Raw genomic sequence first — 22707 nt, 5'->3', positions numbered from 1 at the left:
CACAATGTCACAACTTCGTTGGAGTTGTTGGCTTATTCCAAAACATATTGAGTCATTTCATAAATGTGGGCGCAGGCGTGACGCTAATGTGGGCCGTTCGTTCGCACCAAATCGGTCTGCACAGTTGAAATACTTCTAATCATGTGGAAACTCTTTGAGAAGGGCGTTTTTTTTATTATTATTATTTTTTTTTTGTCACAGCAAAGCTAGAACAGCTTGTTGAGCTTGTAAAAATAAATTCCGACATCCGTGATTGACCGGAAAGGAAATGACAAGCCAGAATCTCTCATCCATTGACACCCCCCCCCCCCCCAAAAAAAAATGGCCACAATCTGATACAAAGAAGTGTGTTAAGGTCAAATGTCCCATCGTTAACCAGACCCGTGAACCGATGACACGTTCTTACTGTGTAAACTACACAAATTTGTGTTACAGTCAAAATGTTTGCATGATGAAATTCCTCCAAATCGTTGGTGAGTTCCGTTTTTCTGCCTGGACAAAAATGCAAGCCAAATGTATTATTGAATGTTGGCGCTCATTTTATATGCCGCGCAAAATATTGATCCAGCAGCCCGGAGGGGCCGACTGAAATAAAGGAAGGGGTGATGAAGGTCAAGACAGCCGAGTAAATGGGAGGGTTCGGTTCCAAGTGGAAAGATCAATGAAGGGTTTTTTTAGACACAGCGGGAGATTAGCAACGCGGAGATTAGCCGCGGAATGTTTGCGTGGATGAAATTCGTGAATCATTCGTTTTTTTTTGTTTTGTTCCAAAAATCAAAATGGAAAAAAAAACGGGTAACGATTGGTTTTTCCGATTTGCAAGAAAAAAGGGCAAAAACGGAGTGGAAGTGTACGCGGACCCTTTTTTTTCTTGACTTCTGAATGACACGCGATTCAGACAGACGACGAGTGAGACAGCGAAATGCGTGAGTGGACGCGGATGGCGTGACCACGCAGACGAAATTCTCCCGGTGCAGAAGTAATCTCGGCAACAACAATTCCAACCTTTCAGCCTCGTTATTGATTATGAGGAGGCGTCATCGGTCGACTGATTGCAACTCCCAGTGCTCATCGCGGTGGCGACGTGTTCGTTCGTACTCAGGCCGTTCCGTGAGAGAACGTTTGACTCGGTCGATGAAATGCTAGATCGTTTCAAACATTGTTCGATTTTGGGAAGCGTTTCAAGATGTCTTTCCGTTTTCTCTCGTCGTACCCATGCCCACCTGTTCGTCTGGCACAATCTTTGCCTCCATCTTTGTTTGTTTTTTCTCTTGCGTTTTCGGCTCTTATAAGTGATGACGTTGCATCCTGTCGTTCTTTTGCTCCTGTTCTAACTTTTTTTTCCTCTAACTGATGTTTTTGCAATCATCTGTTTTGCACCCCCCCCCCCCCCCCTATCATGTTGTCGCTTCTTTGTGCGTGTGTGCAAAATGTGCACTGCGTCACAGTTGATCCATCTGGGAATGGGTGGGTGGGATTCTACTTCAAGAGCATGTTGGAGCAATTACAGTTGGCCTCAACGACACGCACGCACGCACGCACGCACACACACACTTGCACAAGCGCACGTGCTGATATTCATGAGCCGCGATGCTTTTGTATGCTGATTGCGTCTCTCAACTGTCAAATTGAATGTCGCTTGGAGTCGAGTTCAAGTTCATAACGTACAGTGAGAATCCATTGCAGCTGTTGAAATGAGAACATTTTCACTTCAAGTTGCCATTTTTTGTATCCACGTTCTGACTGATTTCGTTTTTGTTTGTTTCTGTCCGAGGAGGCTGCCATTGGCAACGTGATAAATGTTTCTATGCGTGACTTGAGGATAACATTTGAGCTTCTAAGACGTTATTGAGTTCCCGGCACTTGCCAATGTTTGTGTCATTTCTCCGTCAATAGGAGAATCACTGCCGGCGAATAAAGATCCTGGGCGACTGTTATTACTGCGTGTCAGGTTTGACCCAACCCAAGGCTGACCACGCCCACTGCTGTGTTGAGATGGGCCTTGACATGATTGACACCATAGCGTGAGTCGCGCAAACATGTGTGGCGCACACACCTCACCTTCTACCCCTCTTGCTGCATCCAGCCAGTATCCATCCATCCATACGTCCGTCCATCCATCCATCATCATCCATCCATCATCTATCCATCATGATCCATACATCCATCCATCCATACGTCCGTCCATCCATCCATCTATCATCCATCCATCATGATCCATCCGTTCATCCATCCATCATCCATCCATCATGATCCATCCGTTCATCCATCCACCATCCATCATCCATCCATCATCTATCCATCATGATCCATACATCCATCCATCCATCCGTCCGTCCATCCATCCATCTATAATCCATCCATCATGATATATCCATCCATCCATCTGTCCATCTATCCATCCATCCATCATCCATCATGATCCATACATCCATACATCCATCCATCCGTCCATCCATCCATCTATAATCCATCCATCATGATATATCCATCCATCCATCCGTTCATCCATCCACCATCCATCATCCATCCATCATCTATCCATCATGATCCATACATCCATCCATCCGTCCGTCCATCCATCCATCTATAATCCATCCATCATGATATATCCATCCATCCATCTGTCCATCTATCCATCCATCCATCATCCATCATGATCCATACATCCATACATCCATCCATCCGTCCATCCATCCATCTATAATCCATCCATCATGATATATCCATCCATCCATCCGTTCATCCATCCACCATCCATCATCCATCCATCATCTATCCATCATGATCCATACATCCATCCATCCGTCCGTCCATCCATCCATCTATAATCCATCCATCATGATATATCCATCCATCCATCTGTCCATCTATCCATCCATCCATCATCCATCATGATCCATACATCCATACATCCATCCATCCGTCCATCCATCCATCTATAATCCATCCATCATGATATATCCATCCATCCATCCGTTCATCCATCCACCATCCATCATCCATCCATCATCTATCCATCATGATCCATACATCCATCCATCCATCCGTCTGTCCATCCATCCATCTATAATCCATCCATCATGATATATCCATCCATCCGTTCATCCATCCACCATCCATCCATCCATCCGTCCGTCCATCCATCCATCTATAATCCATCCATCATGATATATCCATCCATCCATCCATCCATCTGTCCATCTATCCATCCATCCATCATCCATCCATCATCCATCCATACATACATACGTCTGTCCGTCCGTCCATCCATCCATCTATCCATCCATCCATCTATCCATCCATCATCCATCTATCATCCATCCATTATGATATATCCATCCATCCATCCATCTGTCCATACATACATATGTCTGTCCGTCCATCCATCCATCTATCATCCATCCATCCATTTTCTGTTTTACTTATCTTCACAAAGGTCATGGGTCACATTAGACTTTTGTTACCCCCGACCCCCCCCCCCCACCGAATTTTTTGGTTTTTTTGCTGTTGGCCAGTGTAATTAATTTGACAGCTGAATAAATCACAAGTTGGATGGTGTTCAACTTGCAAGGGTCCACTTTATTGGCAAGATGTCTAAATGCATTCCATCGATATTCTAAGCGACAGTAGACTCCAGCAAACCGCAAGAAATCTTTCATAACATTAATTCTAAGCTCCGCAAAAAGTGATCTGCAAAAAGGTTACCAATGCGTAAATATCAGAATACAAAAGTTGAATTCCGTTTTGAATGTCCCTCTCAAGTCTCGACACAATCCTTCTCCTCACAGGTCCGTGGTGGAGGCAACAGAGGTGGACCTGAACATGCGCGTGGGCCTCCACACGGGACGAGTGCTGTGCGGCGTGCTGGGCCTCCGCAAGTGGCAGTACGACGTCTGGTCCAACGATGTCACGCTGGCCAACGTGATGGAGGCCGGAGGACTGCCCGGGTCAGTACCGACTGTGGCGGGAATGCATGTTGATTTGGGGCAACGAAGGCAATCTCGCGATGATTAACGTCTTTCCGCTTCTCAGTAAGGTTCACATCACAAGGACCACCCTGGAGTGTCTGAACGGTGACTACGAGGTGGAACCCGGCTTTGGCCACAAGAGACACGCCTTCCTTCAGAAGCACGACATTGAGACCTTTTTCATCGTGCCGTCGCACAGACGCAAAGTACGCTTCGCGCGCGCACACACGTGATCCTTTTTCTTGCCAGCGCACAGCTGGATAGGTGACACATCTGTCAGTGGTGTAATAGTTAATCCTCTGGTGCAGAGGGGGAGGCAGGCCATGTGATAAGCTGGCACACACTATCTGGCCATCATCTGAACATGTGCACAGTACACGCACGCACGCGCACGCACGCACGCACGCGCACGCGCGCACGCACGCACGCATTTGAACATCGCTCCTTCGCCGTTTACAGTCAAACCGCCACGCGTTTGCTTGCATGAATGAGACGAGTCGACGTTTATGCTTTACATTTTCTTCTGCCACATTTGAAGGCATGCTAACGCTAGCAAGGCGTGACCTTTATGTGTGCCAGATGTTATCGATGATTATTAACAAGGTTACAGTTAAAAAAGGGAGGAATAAATTATAATGAGGAAAATGCGCTCAAGGGCTGTTTAGTGTTTTATAGCTTTGGGAGTTTTTTTTTTTTTTAATGTTATTTTATTATTCTGGGGAAGTCAAGCAAGCAATAATAAAAATAAAAATAAAAAAGATTGCAAAATTGCACTAAAAAAATCCGCAAAGCCGCAAAGTATATTTTGATATATTTCAAAGTGGAACGATTCTTTTCGATGCACACGCATCTTTTAAATCCCAAAAAGATTTTCCGTTTTTTGTTACACCCCTAATATATTTCCATTTTGTGTAAAACGGACAAAATCTTTGCAGGCTAAGATTTAGGAACGTCTCAAACTGGCTCTGACTTTTGCAGATCTTTCCTGGCTTAATTCTGTCTGACATCAAACCAGCCAAGAGGATGAAGTTCAAGACGGTTTGCTACCTGCTCGTGCAGCTCATGCACTGCAGGAAGATGTTCAAGGCCGAGATCCCCTTCTCAAATGTCATGACCTGCGAGGATGATGACAAGGTGAGGCGCTTCTGCTCCACGACGTTCAAGTCTCCAAGATCAGATTGAGAAACAGGGCTGGACTGGCCATCTGGTATAGAGGGAAGAGGCCCGGTGGGCCCGCCTTATTTTGGGGCAGATGCAGCGTTTTTTTACATATTATTTTCCCACATTTTACCCCAAAAGACTGGGCAACAAATTAAGAGGGATCCATTTCGAATATAGATAACAAACTGAAACATCAATAAATGTCAATAAACATCAGTGGCAGAACTACATGTTAGTTGGGCTGCCTAAGTCAAACATGCCAGAGCTGTTTTTTTTTTTTTTTGTACCAGTCCAGCCCCGCCTTTGATCGATGGACATAATGATCGCATTCATGTGTGCGTCGTGTGACAGCGGCGAGCTTTAAGGACGGCGTCGGAGAAGTTAAGGAGTCGGACGTCTTTCTCAGCTGCCACCATCCAGCACTCGCCGGCGACACGAGTCAACCGCTACATCGGACGCCTCATCGAAGCCCGCCAGACTGAATCGAGGACATCCGATCTCAATTCCGTCACTTTGGTCTTTCGCAACACAGACAGGGAGCGCAGGGTAAGGACGCACAAAAAAAAAACTTGGACGAATGTTACCAAGCATACGGAATCAACTAGTGCTGTCACTATCGAATATTTTTAGAATCGATTATTCAATTGATTAATTAACTAATCTGATTCATTTGAATTTGACATTAAAATGTATTACAAAAGCAATTTTCTCCCTGATGACTGTCAGATTTAGTCAACCTAGAACATTTAATAAACAACAGACAAGGAAGGAAGACAAGCGACTTGGATTATTTTTGCTCGCCAGGAGAACGGACAGCGATGTGCACAGTTACGATCTGCTTCCGCTCTGAAGCACATTCTGCCCAGCCCTCTCTTTTTATTAATTTTTTACACAGTCGTTGCTGCTCTAAAGGGGAGGGGGGCACAGCAGCAACATTAAAACCATCAGGGATATCATTGTGCAGATAAGAATGTTTTTCTTCGGCACTGAAAGTTCAACAGTTCAATTATCTATAATCTATTTTCATAAGAGTAAATATGGGATAACTTATAACCAGTGCTTGGTGTTTATTTCGTACTTGGTATTCGTATAGTGATTAAAAAAAAGGGGGGGTTGATGTTGTGCTATGTTACCAGCTCGGTCATTGTTTTCCAAAGTCAGAGCAAATGTTTGAAAATGTCTTATTTTGATGAAACACAGAAGATAATCAGTCTCCTTTCATCAAGGACGACAGAAATCAGCCAACAATTATTGTTGATATGTTGACATCAGAGGATTTGGGCAATTTACAATTCCAAAAATGGCTCCATCCTCGATTATTAAAATAGTTAATGTGATAATAGATGAATTGTCGATTAATGGATTCATTTTGACAGCTCTGGAATCAACTTATACTGTACTTCCCCCATTCCAAGGTCCACTCGACCCCTCCCTATTTTTTTTCACCACATACACCGCGCTAATTTGTTTCCTTTTTCTCCCTTGCACCCACGCTTGTAGCCTGTGACATCTTTGTGTGTGTGTGTGTGTGTGTGTGTGTGTTTGAGTAATCCACCCACCCTCTCAGGAGGGGTTGCAGATAATGATTTGGGAACGTCTCGGAAGCACACGTGATCTTCTTCCTGCGTGTGCGTGGGTAGAAGCCACAGCGCAACAAATGAGACACACAACACGCCTTTTTGGGGGGTTACAAACATGATTGATGATTTTGGCATTTTCAAATCTTATTGCCGTCTTTAGCAAGGCAGTGCAATTCAACGTGCAACATCTACAAGCATTAACAGAAACAACTGGAGACATTGGCAAAGTAAAGAGAACAAAATCTGCTTATTAAAATGACTAAATCAAAGTACACTGAACTTTCAGTTTATGTTGATTATGTCGCCGCCCGTATGGACATAAGCGGTAATGTTACGACTGAAGGAAGACCACATTTCTCATGAGGACAAGCGCATTGCGAGTTTTTTTGTGTGTGTGTCGACATTCAAATGTGTAAAGGGGGAAGTGACGTTTGCCATCAAGCAGTCAGCATATTTGTGTTTTTTTTGTGCGCCAGTAAAAATGATACAAACCCCCTCAGGCCATGGCAAAGGTACCGTTCAACTCGTTTTAAGAGGATGCTTCATCAGAAGAGTTATGAAAATGTTTTATTAAGGTTGAAAAGTTCCTTACTGCTACATGTAACTCATTCAAACCAAAAAACGTATAAATACGTTTTTAAATACTTTGATATACTTTGAGCATATTTGTTGTATCGGATCTGAAAAAGATGAATGAATTCTTCCTGGCGTGTGTTTCTCTCTTTCCGTCCTTTTTTTTTCAGTACAACCAGACGTGCGACGACCATTTCATCGGCGCGGTGATTGTCTCTTTGATCCTGGCGGCCTTTTTTGGCCTCATCTATCTGTTAATGATTCCACAGTACGTTTCTTGCTTGATACTTGCATATCGTCGAAATGTTGCACTGGATTTAATGACAAAAGTGGGATGTTGCTGTTTGTCTGACAGGGGGATGCTGGTTTTGCTCCTGTTGGTGTTGTGTGTTTGTTTTCATGTGGCCTGCGTCATGTACCTCCATCTTAGCAGTGTTCAGGTAGGAAATTCTTACAAAACTTTGATCAAGATTCCGTTTCCTTCCTTCCAATTTGCATATTCCAGCTCATTTCCAATTGCCTTCGATCATGTTCAAACTGAATGCAGGAAATTGAATTTCAAATCGCTACTGCCACCTGTGGCGAAAAAGGAAACTGCATTGTGCCTTCTTCACGTACGCAAAAGCGCACATGACGTCACATCCGCAGGCGGGCGGCGAGAAATTCGAACCCGAATCCAGACTGAAAACCATTGGCCAGAGGCTTGCAGGCGTTTGCATTATGAACAGCTCAGGTTTTCATCTACTGATGAAAATAATTTTCCGTCAAAAAAATTTAATGAAGTATCTCATAACTAGATTTTATTTTATTTGTTATTTTCTACCCAGCATTCATCTTGTTTTATTGGATCCCGTTAAACTGAGCTGGTTGTGTTGATGAAGCCTCCAGCGGGGGCTAAACTCTCATTTTAGAATCATGACATTATAATGACATTCCTCTCAATTAAGTTCCCGCTACAACGTCTGCTTATAGATTGCTACGTAGCAAAAATAGAGCACAAGACGTCAACACTTTTGGTTTTTGAATTGTCAACTCCTTTCTACGGAAAAAAAAAAGTGGCATGATTCTCACTTTAATCTCAGAATTCTAAATCCGAATTCTGAGAAAATAAAGTGAGAATACTCGCTTTAAAGTCAGCATCCTGCCAACATCTTTTTTTCTCTTCGCTGGCCTTAATCCTCTTCCGTCGTACTCGGTGAATCTTTCTCTTTCTTTTCCGGCCAGTGCCAACCGGGCTGCCTGACCATCCAGATACGAACCGTCGTGTGCGTCTTCCTGGTCCTGCTTTCGTATTCCGTCACGCAGGCCTGCATGGTGAGTCGCACGAGTCGCTCGCGGCTCCGTTTTGAAACGAAGCATCGGTAAAAAAAAACGCGCTCAATTCGAGTCTCCGGCACCAACTCAACTTTTTTTGCTGTTGTCTCTGTCAAAATGTTTCCAGGTCGGATTTATTCCCTGGGGTCCGGTTCAAGTCAGAAGCAACAACTCTGTGCAGGATTCTCCCGCAGACGCGTTTGGCGTCGGAGCCCCGAACGTCACATCTGCGGACAGAGCGGGTCCGAGCATGGCGTACGCGCTCTTGTCCTGCTTGGCCGGGACGCTCACCATCGTCCCCTACCTCCGAGTGTCTTCGCTGCCAAAAATCCTGCTGCTGCTCCTCCTGTCTGTCACCTACACCGTCGTCATGGAGACCACTGGCTATCGTCACGCTGTCGGGTAAGAAAAAACGGCCATTGGCCGTCGGTTTCAGAACGGTGGATGTACGTCCGTGTGTCATCAAATGATCCTTCTTTGCTTTTTCATTCTATGGATCAGCAGTTGAAAATAATAGTACTTGTCTAATTGTATTGCAATGAAGGTTTAGAAAGTGGATCAAACATACTGTAGTTTGATAATAAATTAATTAATTCATTCATTCATTCATTAATACAAAAATAAATACATAGAAAAATAAATCAATTAATTAAAAAATTGAAAAATTGAAAAATAAATACATTGAAGAATAAATAAATAGATAACTAACTAACTAAACAAAAAAAAATCGAAAAATAAATAAATAAATACATACATCAAAAAATAAATAGATACGAAAATAAATAAATAAATACAAAAATAAATAAATAAATACAAAAATAAATAAATAACGCTTCCCGTCGTCAATATAGTTTGGTGAAGTTATTCCATGGTCAACTGCTGCAATCATAAATAAGACCTTTAAGCTAACTTTTAAGGAGCATTTAAGAGAACCATTACTGACCTGTTGACATGTGATAGATCTGAAACATGTGGAAGTACAGCGAGAGTATTACAAATGATGACGCAGCTTCCTGCATCACACATCTTGTCATTTGTCAGGCCGCGGTAATTCGGTTCCCTGTTTTAAAATGTAAAAACGGTTTCAATTTTATATTAAACTTTGTTTATTGGAATCATGGTAGCTTTATTGACATTGCACCACGAGGAGCAAAACATATACAATAAAAATACAACACATCCAAGAGACATAAAAAAAAAAAAAAAGACCCAACAGGAGACAGAACAGGAAGTCTGACGGTTCACCCAAAACGGTGCTCGAGATCTCAGATGGGGAAAAAAAGGAAACCCTAAAAGGGGGAGGGGGGAAAACAGCCCTAGAATATGCTCTTAGGATGGACCATAGTATGGATTTGGAAATAAATAAGTATTTTTTATTAGCTGATTCAGTTAGCTAATCAGCTAAGTAGCTAAGTAGCCAGGTTGTAAGCCGGCACACCTGAGGACAAGTGGTTTATAAAAGGGATGAATGGATGATATATTATTGTTGCTGCTCTTGCCTTTCAGCGCCGGCTTTCTACACACTCGCGGTTCCGATCCCGTGTTGGCTGTCTTGCTCTTCTCTGGAGCGCTGGCTCTCCACTCCAGGCAGCTCGACCTCAAGCTGCGTCTCGACTACCTGTGGGCAACTCAGGTGTGTGCACTACGTCTGGCCAGCAACTCGAAATATCGTGATATATTACGTTACATTTTTTTTTATCGCACCTTGATTTTAGTTTTGTAATAATAATAATAATGGTAATAATAATAATAATAATAAAACATTTTATTTATAGCCGCATTTCTGGACACTCAAGGTCACAACAGTTAGAAACAACACAAGGTAAAATTAAATTAAATTAAAAAATAAATAAAATAAATAAATAAATAAAAATAAAAATAAAATATTTTTTTATTATTATTATAATTATAAAATTAAATAAATACATTAATAAAATTAAAATAAAGTATTTTTCTAATTATTATTATTATTTTATATATATATATATTTTTATTTATTTATTATTATTATTAAAAAAATGGGGGTGAACATGACGATGTAGGAAAAGTTTCAGGGTATCTTATGTAATGCCAATATGTTGTACGACATATCACCGGATTAGTGGGAATATAGTTCATGTTTCAAATAATCTACCAAATGCCATATGTGATATGTATTAGTACACTTATGTTATAAACGTATGTGAATACTCATTAGACTTTAATGCCCACTTTTTTTTTCTTTTTCTTTTTTTTTTACATACTAATAAAATAAAAATGCCCTTGAATTTTTCACTGACATTTGCAGGGGTGAAGTGAATAGTACTGCTTATAAAAGAGTTGATGAAATGTTTTCAATTTATTGATGTGAAGTTATTATGCACACATTAAAAAAAATGCTTAATGCAATTAATTATATAATGATTTCTGCGTGTTCACAATTGTGTGGGAAATGAAAAGGACTGCACTTGCATTTTCAGTCCATCACAATGTGCACATGAAAAGTAACTCCTCACCTCCCCCTAGTGAAAAGAACACGCAATTACTACCAAAGCTCAGTTACAATGAGACATGATTTCCCCCCCCCCACTTGTGTTGTGTGTGTGTGACGGTTGCTGGTGGCCAGGCAGAAGAGGAGCGAGACGAGATGGAGAAGGTGAAACTGGACAACAAGAGGATCCTGTTCAACCTGCTGCCAGCACATGTGGCTCAGCACTTCCTCATGTCCAACCCCAGGAACATGGTGAGCATCGTCAGACGTGTTCAGGCAGGCTCAAAGGTTCGCGTCAAAACCTCGCCCGCTCGCTCTCGCGAAAGCTCGCTTGATGCTCACAAAATGTAGTGATTAGCGAGCGACAGTGAAAAATGGAAAAGCAGCCAAAATCGAACTGGTAGCTTTTTGCATGATTATTACTCAAGAAGTAGCTCTCAGGTCGCACTGATGAAAAATGGCGTCCCCCTTCCGACAATTAAGCTTTGTTGTTCATTTTTTGTGGGATTCATTAAAATTGTCAAGTTGCATCAGAGAAAGGCGGACCCTCCTCAGGCTCAGATTGCGAGTCAGGAAGGAAGTTTCTGGCACGCACCGCGGTGTCCCTTTCAGGAAAAAAAAAGGGCTTCCTCTTGTTCCTCTGGGTCAAAGTTCAAGCGTGCACTGTATTCACATGGCAGCAACTGTGACTTGAAAACATTTGGAAACATTTGGGAGGACGGCACTCGGCCGTCAGCAAACTCTGACGCATTTCCTTTACGACATCTTTTCCCATATTTCCAACAATGAAAAATGATTGACGTCATGTTTTGCCAAAGTTGATAATTTTTCACGCATTTGAGGAGTACGGATTAGAAATACAAGATTAAATACATCCGTCACACTTTTCTTCTAATTCTGTTGAGTCATTTCGACAGGAATCGAGTCGTAAAAACAGCAAACAATTTCCCAAAATAGATTAAAAACGCAGAAGGAGGAGTCGCACTTGAAATGATGTCCGACTGTCACAAAATGGCTGATTTTGGAACCGTTTGTATGAATCCCCGTCAGGACTTGTACTACCAGTCCTACGCTCAGGTTGGAGTCCTGTTTGCTTCCATCGCCAACTTCAATGACTTCTACATCGAGTTGGATGGAAACAACATGGGCGTCGAGTGTCTGAGGCTGCTCAACGAGATCATTGCTGACTTTGATGAGGTGAAAGCAAGATTTGACCTTGAATTCAAATTCAGATTTTATCTGAATAACAACAGCGGCGCATTGCAACATCTTCTCGCTAAAGATGACGCTGAACAATTTACAACATGTAAATAAATGGCCAATAAAATGGGACCCAGTCGGGACCCCTGAGGGACACCGTTTTGAATAGATAGAGGTATAAGCACACACCATCAACCCGAACGCTTTGTGTTCTGCTGCTCACGTAATTACCATAACATTTGAATGCTTTTGAAAACATTGCCAGAAACTTCAGTCTCTGGGACAAGAGAAAATAAGAGATGTCAACTGTGTCCTATTGTTGCAATTTAAAGCTTTTGTTCACGTTAACTCATGTGCTCCCAAAAACATATAAAAACGTTCTATTTTAAATATTGCCATGGTCTCAAAAACTTATTTTTATGTTATTTATACGTTATGTGGTTTTTTTTTATGCTAGAGCACACAGAAGGCTTTGATGCAGCCTCTGACCTGAAGAGGATGCTTAAAGCAGTTGTTTCCTTATTGCAAAAAACGGCCAGCAGTTGGCGGCAGAGCATAAGAGATCAACCAGGGCCATGTTGCAAAAAAGCTTTCCCCCCCCCACTGTTTTAAACAGATTTGTGAATAATAAAGAAACTTAGCTATGTTCTAATACTAATTAGATAAATATCCTTTTTTTTTTCCTGATGAAAGAAAAGACGCTTATCTTTTTTTTGGGGGGGGGGTTCCATGTTTTTATAGCAACAGAACACAATATTCTGTGGGCCTTGCAAACTCAGTCAAAATCCAGTAAAACAGGCGGGAGTGAAGGGGGTTGCTTCAGTGAAAATGGCTGACAGTGAATGAGTTATATTTTGCGCTGCTAATCATTTCCCCGTCTGTCTTTTTTAGCTGATGGACAAAGAGTGTTACCGGGATATTGAGAAAATCAAGACTATTGGCAGCACGTACATGGCTGCTGTGGGGCTCGTCCCGACAACTGGCTCAAAGGTACGCATTCGGAATCGACTCTTTCATCGTCACACTTGGTGGTGCTCAAAAAAAGACTCTTCACTTTTCTTGAAAGTCTTCCATTCGTTTTTGTTGACGGTATTAAAAGCACTTTTCACACATTTCGGTCCGCAAATCCGTTTTGGGGGATTACTGGCCTCTGTGGCATCAGAACCGTCTGCAATCATCAAGAATGCACAGACGACAAACAACACAAGTTTTTTTGAGCTGGGGGGGGGGGGGGGCGTGGATGTTAATGCTATCTTAATAGCCAAGTCGTGCTGTATGAGGTTTTTGTGTGTGTTATTTTTAGCATTGTCAAAATGAGTGCGTTCATCTTAAATTAATTTTACGTTTTTTTTATTGTCACTCATTTTTTAACGCCACTAATTAATGAGCGCTCCTTACTTGGAAAGCCTGTACTGAGAGGAATTCCAGTTGCAACGCAGCAGACACGTCCACATCCAAATTTAGCATCACAATAATGCATATATTTGTGGAGACTGGGGTTAATTGTATTTTCACAATTTTAAAAATGTGCAGAATTTCACAAATGACTTCATGTTAAAGATTCAATAGCTCATAATATGAAAAAAAAATGCACTGAGCTGTCACCAATGTCTTACAAATGCAATTGTGCCATCTAGTGGCAGAAAATGACCTCAACACAAATCAATATCACACTGTTTTTGTTTTTTTTTTTGTTTTTTTTACAGTTAACAGTTTGTAATTTTAACTCAATTTGATGATTATGCAATTACTGTATTAATAACCAAAAGATGCAGCCATATTTTTACTAGTGTAACTTTTTTTTCCACTTTTATGTTAACAAGAGTTTGAAAACTTAGGGAGAAATGTTTACATTTTATTGCACATTTAAAATTTGTGATTAATCATGAGTTAACTATAGAAGTCATGCGATTAATTACGATAAAAAAAAATGTAACCGCCTGACACTGTCTTGTTATTTTGAATGCGTGTGTTTGATCTTTGTGCATTTCATGTTTTTCAGGCAAAGAATTCCCTCACTTCACATCTATGCACAGTAGCAGATTTCGCCATTGAGATGTTCGATGTCCTGGACGCAATCAACTATCAGTCTTATAATGACTTTGTCCTTAGAGTAGGTGAGTGAAACACACGCACACGCGCACGCACACGCGCACACGCACGCACCAGCGTAAACGCTGACCTATTGCACTGAACGCTTTTTGACACTAATTGCCGGTAGCTTTGCTGGGAAATGCATCAGAGAGAGCTGGTTCCGTCCAGGAAACTCGTCACGAGGGGACCTGCGGTTGTGGGTTCCATTGTGCTGAGTATCCTGTAGGGAGCCTGCGACAGGAGCGCTTGTTCAGTCGCAGCGCAGCAGCACACCGTGTACACACTGTCATCCTGTCTCCAGACTGTACGGTTCCAAAAAAAGAGACACCTCGTGTGTGTGTGTGTGTGAACCGACTTGGCAAAAAAAAAAAAAGAACAATTCTTGCAAATGACTGGATTTCCTGACCATGCAAACACCAAAGGCCAGCAAACATGGAGACCGTTTTCTTTTTTTTTCCCTCTCCACTTTAAAATGGTGTTCAGTCCTCTTTTTTTTTTAGACTGCCATGTTGGCGTTCCACAGGGGTCTGTTCGAGAGCTTCTACACTTTTCTCTGTTCATTACAGAGGAAATTCCCGTCAGAACGCCCACGTGCGCAAATATATGCAAATGAGGTCGTGCTATTTACACCAACTAAAAACATCCAGGAAGGTTTTGCTCACTAATGCTGCATTCGAGGAACGCGGGAAGTCGGATAGATCCCACTTGGATTCTCCCAGTTCCAACCTCAAAGTGTTCGAGGCGAAACAATAAAGATGGCGGTTTTCCAATGAATTGTTTATTGTTCTCAAACACAGTTTGTCAAACTCACGTTGGCTTACGTGAAGTTACTTTTTATGAATTGCTAAATTGATGTTAGAATAAATAAACAGACAAACGTGTTTATGATGGCGTCAATTACGTTTTGCTATTGTCAAGTGATGTCGGATTTAAACCGGTCGCTGAAATCGGGGTCCTTTTTTTCCCCGCGAAGTTGGAAAAGTCAGACTTCCCACCTTCCTCGAATGCAGCATTCGTCGTTATTTTTTATTTATTTATTTATTTTTTTCCTTTTATTTTTATTTTTTATTTTATTTTTATTTCTTTTAATTTTTAAAAAAAAAAAAATATTATTAAGAGCTCAGTATTGTTCATTCGGAAATGTCATCATCATTGCTCTTTTTTTTATTTATTTTTTTAATATATATATATATATATATATATATATATATATATTTTTTTTTTGTGTGTGTGTGTGTGTGGGTGAGTATGTGTATGTGCGTGCGTGCGTGCGTGCGTGCGTGCGTGCGTGCGTGCGTGTATCTGTTAGCTCACCAGAAAATTCGTCGTTTTGTTGTCGAACCCACCAGAACAATCTGTTACGTTTTTTTGCATTCTTATGTGATTTACTGTAAATCTTACATCGACAACACGTTCCACGTTTTTTTTTTGTGTGTGTGCTCAGGAATCAATGTGGGCCCCGTAGTAGCCGGCGTCATCGGGGCCAGACGACCTCAGTACGACATTTGGGGAAACACGGTGAATGTAGCGAGCAGAATGGACAGTACTGGAGTACAAGGGAAAATACAGGTACCCGATACTTGAGTATTCATTAAATACCAAAAACGATGATGATCCCGATTCCTGTAAATCAATGTTACAAACAACAGCTTTTTTGTTTTTAAACGTTATACCACCTGCGCCGCCCCAAACTCACACCGCACGTACCGCGATAACCACTTGTTGGCGTTTTCCCGTAATTTTCATCCCGTCACATGTTGAAAATATTCCGTCTGATCCTGTTCCTGAACTGACTCAAGAATTGGACAACGTTTGAGCTCATCACTTTTCAAGTTGATTCCAATTCCAATCTCCGTCTCTTATCGGTGAAAAGTTTCCGTAACTGACGTGGTCCTTTTTTTTATGTCATTACTGTTTGTCATATTTACAGAAATCACGGGTGATTTCGATCAAAAAACACATCTTAACATCTTTCAACGTAGGATCGTGCGTTTTCGCCATATTTCAAATTCTTACATCAACGGAACTTTTTTTGGAGAGTTTGTGCTTGAATACTTTGCAGGATGTCAGAATAGCATTCCAGAGGTTTGGAAACGCGTCAACGATTCTCAATAGGGTTGAAGTCAGCGGAGAATGAGAACCACACGCGCGCGCGAATCCTTCAAATAAATTCAAGCAGAAACCATCCAGCCCTGGAGTCTTGCAGAAAATGGATGCTTATTAGCCATGAATTTTCATATTCTGGGACCCTTGGCAGTGAGGAATACTTCAAGGGAACGTGTCCGTTCTATTTGAGGTTATTCTTCAGCTTTTGCTTGGCTCGTCATGCTTGCTGACGTAGGGTTGACTTTTCTTTCATGCGTGACGAATGACGTTCGAGACCCGCTCCAAACTCAAAGCGCCTTGAGATAACTTTTTGCTTTTGAACGGACGCTACGATACAAACATGAAAGGAACCTCGCTTGGTCGTTCGTACCTGTCAGATCCATGATGACAATGTTTCCCGAGGAATCCTTTCAACATTTCTGTATTTCTTCTTCAGGTGACAGAAGATGTCTACCGCGTCATCGCAAACCACTATAAGTTCGTCTGCCGGGGCCAAGTCAGCGTAAAGGGCAAAGGTCAGATGCTGACTTACTTCCTGGAAGAGCGGCGGCAAAACTGCAGCCTGTCTCAATCCCTTCAGCAGCGCCGCAACACGGAGCAGCGCCTAAGCACCGTGGGCCAAGGCCACGTGTGCACCAGGTTAAGCCCCGCCCCCACGGTGACCGCCTATGCCACAGTCCGGACTCCGAGCCCCGGCATGGCTAAACCAACAACCTCCACCAGCACCACGAGATACCTGCCATCTGTCCCCACGGCACTTGTGTGACGTTCGCTATCTCTCGGGGGGACAGTTGAAGAAAATGAGGGCGGAGCCAGCAAAGCAGAGAGAAGCAGAGAAGGAGGTACGACCGCTCCTGTCGGTAGGGCCAACGGGAGGTCTGGACTTGAGCCTGCATCAGGACTTATCATAGGCAGCCTCGATTGGAACCCCCCCCCCCCCCCCACTTCCCCCACGCTTGAGTCGTTTTTGTTGGTTGACACCAAGGGTGTCATGACCCGGATACAGAAGGCTCTATGGTCAAAAAGGATTTCAGTGGAAGCTCTTAAGTGTATCCAGCAAAATTAGCATAACAACATGCACAGTCAAAAGTGTAGCACGCGAGTCTCTTTGTCGCAAGAGCTGGCAAATTCCTTTAACTGCATTAGCCGACCCGTTTTTTTTTTCACAGAACCAAACCAAATGAGTGATATTGCCTTAGTGTCGGCTGCTTGGAATGACTTGACGTTGACTTTTACAGATGTCATCCATATTATACAGCAGACAAATTTATTGCCGGCGCATCGCTGACAATATGTGAGAGGCGGCAGTACATCTTTTCAAGTCGATGGAGCCAAATGTGTAATTATGCTATAAACTTGCCAAAATGCAACAGGGCATGGCCTTTTAATCATTGTGGCGTCGGCGTCGGCGTACGCTTGAGGCCTCTCCGTCGTAAACCTCGGATGGCACGTGAGGTCAACTTGGGTTGTTTTTTTTGGGGGGGGGGGGGGGCTGAGATGCTCAGATAAGTGCATGAAGCCACTGCTGCATTCCGGTCATGTTGCTGTTTGTTTGCCTTGTCATGCTTGACTTCCAGATTCTTCCTTGTCAACGTGTAGCAATAAAACGGTTTGTGTACTAATAACAACATATTCACCTTTGCATGCTGTAGCCGGCCGGCCGGATCCTGCTTTCATCTGGCGGTCCATTTAGCTAATAGAATGTGCGTCGTTAGCCACGCAAGTCTGTATATCTCTGTGGAGTTGAAGCATGACTTGGAAAGACAATTTTTCTCCATCGCGTAAGTGTGACGCATTCCTAAAGTACGACGGCGTATTAGGAGGGAATATTCCAAGAAAAAAAATGCGTTTATAATGTGGCAAATTTGCGAGTTTATTAAGTGGCAAATTTGTGAGAAAAAAAACTCGGAAAAATGCAAGTTTATAGCGTGACAAATTTGCGAGTTTATAATGTGGCAGATTTACTTAGAAAACGTATACATATAGCATAGTTTTAAATCTGCCACTTTAGAAACTCGCAAATTTCCCAGTTTTGCCTCACAAATTTGCTACTTTCTAAAGTAGCAAATTTGTGAATTTATAAAGTGACAAACTTGCGAGAAAAAACTCGAATTGCAAGTTTGTAACGTGACAAATTTGTAAAGTGGCAGATTTGCAAGAAAAAAACTCAGAAACTTGCAAGAAATACACGTAGCGTAGCCTTCTTGCAAATTTGCCACTTTATAAACTCGCAAATTTGTCACGTTAGAACTTGCAATTCGAGTTTTTTATACATAAATATATATATTTTTAGAGATTTGTAAATCTAGAGATTTTTTAGTAATAAAATTTGCCACTTTAGAAAGTGGCAAATTTGCGAGTTTTTTTTTTCTGGGAATATTACTAAAAAATCTCTATATTTACAAATCTCTAAAAATATATATATTTATGTATGGCCCTAATACGCCGTCGTACGAAAGGAATTAGAGTCCTATTTTATTGTTCTAATATAAATCGACTATTTTTACACTCTAAAATCTGCTTTCATATGTAAAATAAATCTGGTGTTTATGAGGAGTCTTAGCATGCTAATACACTAACCATTGGGTGGTTCCATGTCAAAGAATACAAAAACCTGAACATTTTGACCAAAACTAAATCTCTAATTTGAGATCAATCGGAATGACAGAACATCAAAGTTGGGCATTTCTGCAAAAAGGGGCGTGGCCATCTAACTCTGGATCTCCTGCTCAAGCTTCACAAAACAGATATTGTTGCAATGGGAATTCAATAATGAAGATGAATTTCGAAGATTGGTGCATATTTTCAGTCGGTGTCACGATCTGAGTTTCGTTTTGTTTGGATTTGAGTTCCCTTTGTCAATGCCTCGTCAAGTTTGATCATGTCCACCTGTGCTGCTCATCCTGGTCCCTTGTGTCATGCAATCACCTCAGCCAGGTGCGACTTGTCCAGGTGTCTCTCGTTTGTCTCATCAGTTGCTTCCCTGCTTTCGTTCAGTCCTTGTGGCTTTCGTTATTGAAGACGCGTCGAGCGGTTGTTTCTCAAAGTTGGCAAATTCAGGTCCAGAAAGTAAAAACCATGCCACTGTTTGGCTTTAGCCCCAGGTGCTAGCTATCTAGCTGGCTAGCTCCCCGGGTGTTTGTTAACCTGCTAGGGAGTGTTAAAGTAGACAATATTTGTATTCTACTCTTTAGTGTTCAATTAACTGAATGGTGAGATTCTGGTGAAGAAGTCCCTTTGCAAAGGTATTATAATTATCAGAAGCTTCTGATCACACAAAATGAAGACACCCAAGCCGTGTTCTGTTCAGATTGTGTGTTCCTCCTTCTCCTGCACATCATTATTTATTGAAAAGTGGGTGAATACGAAAAGTCTCCTCCCATTCACAAAAAGGCAGAAGTTCCCTGGAATACAAATCAGATTAGACTTAAACAATAATAAATCAGCCTGTCTCTTCGACCGACTGAGACCGGTACTAGGCTATACTCCCTTTTAGATAATAAGTAAAAGAAACTTGTTGCCCTTCTCTTCTCAGGCGAGAGAGACAGATAAGAATACAATAGACAATACTATTCATTGAGCTACACAGCTATAACTAAATCCAAAACGGCTAAAATATAAATTGAAACTGAAAAACAATGTTAATAATTCAACAGGAGCTAGCTAACTAGCGCGAGGGAGTAAAGCCAAACGGTGGCACGGTCTTTACTGACTTCTTATTGCTGCTCAACAAAAAAAATGATATACGTCTGCTTTTTTTTATGTTTTGGAGAGATTACATTTCATAAAAAAATCAATTTGATGATTGCATATCTCGAATGCCCGAATTCCCGAATTCCCTTTCCAACAATGTGTTTTGTCAAGATCCAGATATTAGGGTTCAAACTGGAGGTGGCCACACCCCTTTTGACAGAAAAAGTCCAAATTCAGGGGCCGTAGCTCCCAACCCCCTGCTTTGATTGACTTTCAAATTTAAGATTGAGAGTTTTTGTCAAGACTATCAGCAAGTACACCAAGTTTCTTTCAAATCCGCCTCTGCTTAGTTTGGTTGATTCGGCCGGAGCGACCCAACGAGCCGTCCTCAAATCCGGCGGCGTGCGCACGACCCGGGAGCCGTTGGTATTTTGTGCATGCATTCTTCGAACCCGAACCCACGTGGAGTAGCACACACGCACGCACACGGGCTCAATATCTTATCGTATGCATGCGCTCTACTGGTGGCGGTCATCTTGAATGTAAGGTGCTTTCTTGACCTGCGTCTTCTTCAAAAAGCTCGGTTGTACAAACTACAAACAAACGTTTTGACAATATTTCAGCACATGACGCGCGAGGGGTTCCTTCAGTTGGTTTTCTAACGTGCCAACCGATTTTTTTAGAAACATATCAAAAGCGTTTGTGTTGAGCTGTAGCACAATGAATGCGCGACTGCAGTAACTGTGGATTTTCTTTGTTGAATGCCTTGAATGGATTTTTTTTTTTTCCCGCCGTTACTGAGCGGCGTTTTTTTTATATCGTCTCAAATGGCGAGAGAGGGAAAAAAAAGGGATTTGGACACATGACGAGTGGAACGATGTTGTGATTTATGAGACTGAAAATGTTTGACTGGCTTTATGATAACTCAAATTGCTTGCTTTATGTTTGTAAAAATGATGACTTTTCTACAATCATTTGGGGTCGTCGTGTAAAATACGTCCATGTCAAACGGTTATTTTCATACTTGATGCAATTGTGGTATTTCTCGCTATTGTACATGGTGGTCTTTTTCAGAACGATATTCTCGATTCTTCTTTTAAATATTGAGATGTTTCATGTGAATTGGAAAAAAACGGACAACATTTTGTATACGTGTTTGCACTTGGATGATATTGAATTATTGTGAAGATGACAATAAAGCAGGAGGAGGTTGCGTCACGGGGGGGCCTCGACTTCCGCCGGCAAACACAAACGACGGCGTTACGTAAGCGAGGAGGAAAACAGCAGCCCGACCTTTGGAGCAAACCTTTTCCGTGTCGGACCCATTTTTCCTGACGTGACGTCATTCGTCTGCATTGCAAAACGGGACCGTCGGGAGAGTAAATACAAAGAAAGGGTCTTGCGCAACATTTTTAGATCAACGTACAGTTGCTCGACTTCTTTATTGTTTGCCTTATTTCTTTTGTTTCTTCTACTTCTTTTCAGAAGATCATTGCAAATAATTTAACAGATGACCAAAGGAAAGTGGCTAACTCAAACGTTTAGCGGAAATCTGAGAATGCTGAAAAGGTTTGACTGAAAATTACGATTTTCAGCCTGTTTCTGTGGAACCTTTTTGAGGATTGTCTTTCTTAGAGAAAACGCCGGACTGACAATGTGAAGCAAACATTTTGGACCGGCGACCAGGGTTAATATAGTTTTGGAATTTTCATTTGATTTTTGTTTTTATTTCATTTTGAGTTTTGTTTTTTTAATTCGTTTTTAGTCATTTAAAAAAAATGCTTAGTTTTAGTTTCGGTATTAGTTTTAGTTTTCTTTTTTAAATGTGTATTACTTGTGCGCAATATTTAATAAACACCATAGTAAAATGAAAAAAGTAACACATTTCTTACCTAGCGTTGCATTTGGGCTATGTTAAAAATGCATACCGCGACTGCTTGGAAGTACGGTTCGACTCGCCGCGCTTCGTGGTCGCCAGTTAAATGACCTGCCATTGTTGCCTAAAATGAAAACAACATTTATAAATATATGAATTAAGAAGGTAAAAATAAAAGACAGGGTTTAACTACTCTCAAGTTTGTTGTACGTCGAGCAAATATTACAACATTTGCAATCCGCACATTATCTTGCCTTCCTTTTATGTTATAACCCAAATAGACAGAGCGGGAAATGAACGTACGGTACATAAAATTCAACATAAAGCAAACACGCACATAAACCAGAAAAAAGAGAGGAAAGCCAAACAATGATTGTGTGAATTTGTGTCAAGCTGAGTTGGAATTGTCAACACCCCCCCCCCCCCCCCCCCCGTGTGTGCGCGCAAAGTGGAAGTGCAAATGGCATGCTGAACATCCTGAGTGACGGGTTGCCATGGCAACATAAGATCAGTCATGACGCCAAAGCACTAAGGTTGTGTTTTTCAATTGGTGACAAATCCGACACACACACACACACACACACACACACACACACACACACACACACACACACACACACACACACACACACACACACACACACACACACACACACACACACACCTCTT

At 41.8% G+C, this 22707-nt stretch overlaps 1 protein-coding gene across 2 annotated transcripts in view; it reads left to right on the top strand.

Moving 5' to 3' along the window:
* The window catches only part of LOC147166572 (adenylate cyclase type 1-like), a 39365-nt gene extending 17985 nt beyond the window's left edge, over positions 1-21380 (top strand). Inside the window, exons 6-21 of one of the 2 annotated variants that reach the window (XM_086089636.1) lie at positions 1897-2024; positions 3792-3950; positions 4036-4177; positions 4950-5105; positions 5484-5678; positions 7456-7553; positions 7641-7725; positions 8510-8599; positions 8727-9001; positions 10106-10232; positions 11205-11321; positions 12120-12266; positions 13161-13259; positions 14272-14386; positions 15808-15932; positions 16906-21380. In XM_086089636.1, coding sequence (XP_085945762.1) covers positions 1897-2024; positions 3792-3950; positions 4036-4177; positions 4950-5105; positions 5484-5678; positions 7456-7553; positions 7641-7725; positions 8510-8599; positions 8727-9001; positions 10106-10232; positions 11205-11321; positions 12120-12266; positions 13161-13259; positions 14272-14386; positions 15808-15932; positions 16906-17235 — 2388 coding nt within the window. In that variant the 3' untranslated portion in view covers positions 17236-21380. The remainder of the gene's footprint in view (positions 1-1896; positions 2025-3791; positions 3951-4035; positions 4178-4949; positions 5106-5483; positions 5679-7455; positions 7554-7640; positions 7726-8509; positions 8600-8726; positions 9002-10105; positions 10233-11204; positions 11322-12119; positions 12267-13160; positions 13260-14271; positions 14387-15807; positions 15933-16905) is intronic. The other variant, XM_086089637.1, reaches the window with a different exon arrangement.
* The last annotated feature ends 1327 nt before the right edge of the window (positions 21381-22707 follow it).

The sequence above is a fragment of the Leptonotus elevatus genome, chromosome 11 (assembly GCF_054856555.1).
Source record: "Leptonotus elevatus isolate MCC_2025b chromosome 11, RoL_Lele_1.0, whole genome shotgun sequence".
Taxonomy (NCBI): domain Eukaryota; kingdom Metazoa; phylum Chordata; class Actinopteri; order Syngnathiformes; family Syngnathidae; genus Leptonotus; species Leptonotus elevatus.
The sequence above is the reverse complement of the archived record's forward strand: the minus strand, read 5'-3'. Positions and strand labels throughout refer to the sequence as shown.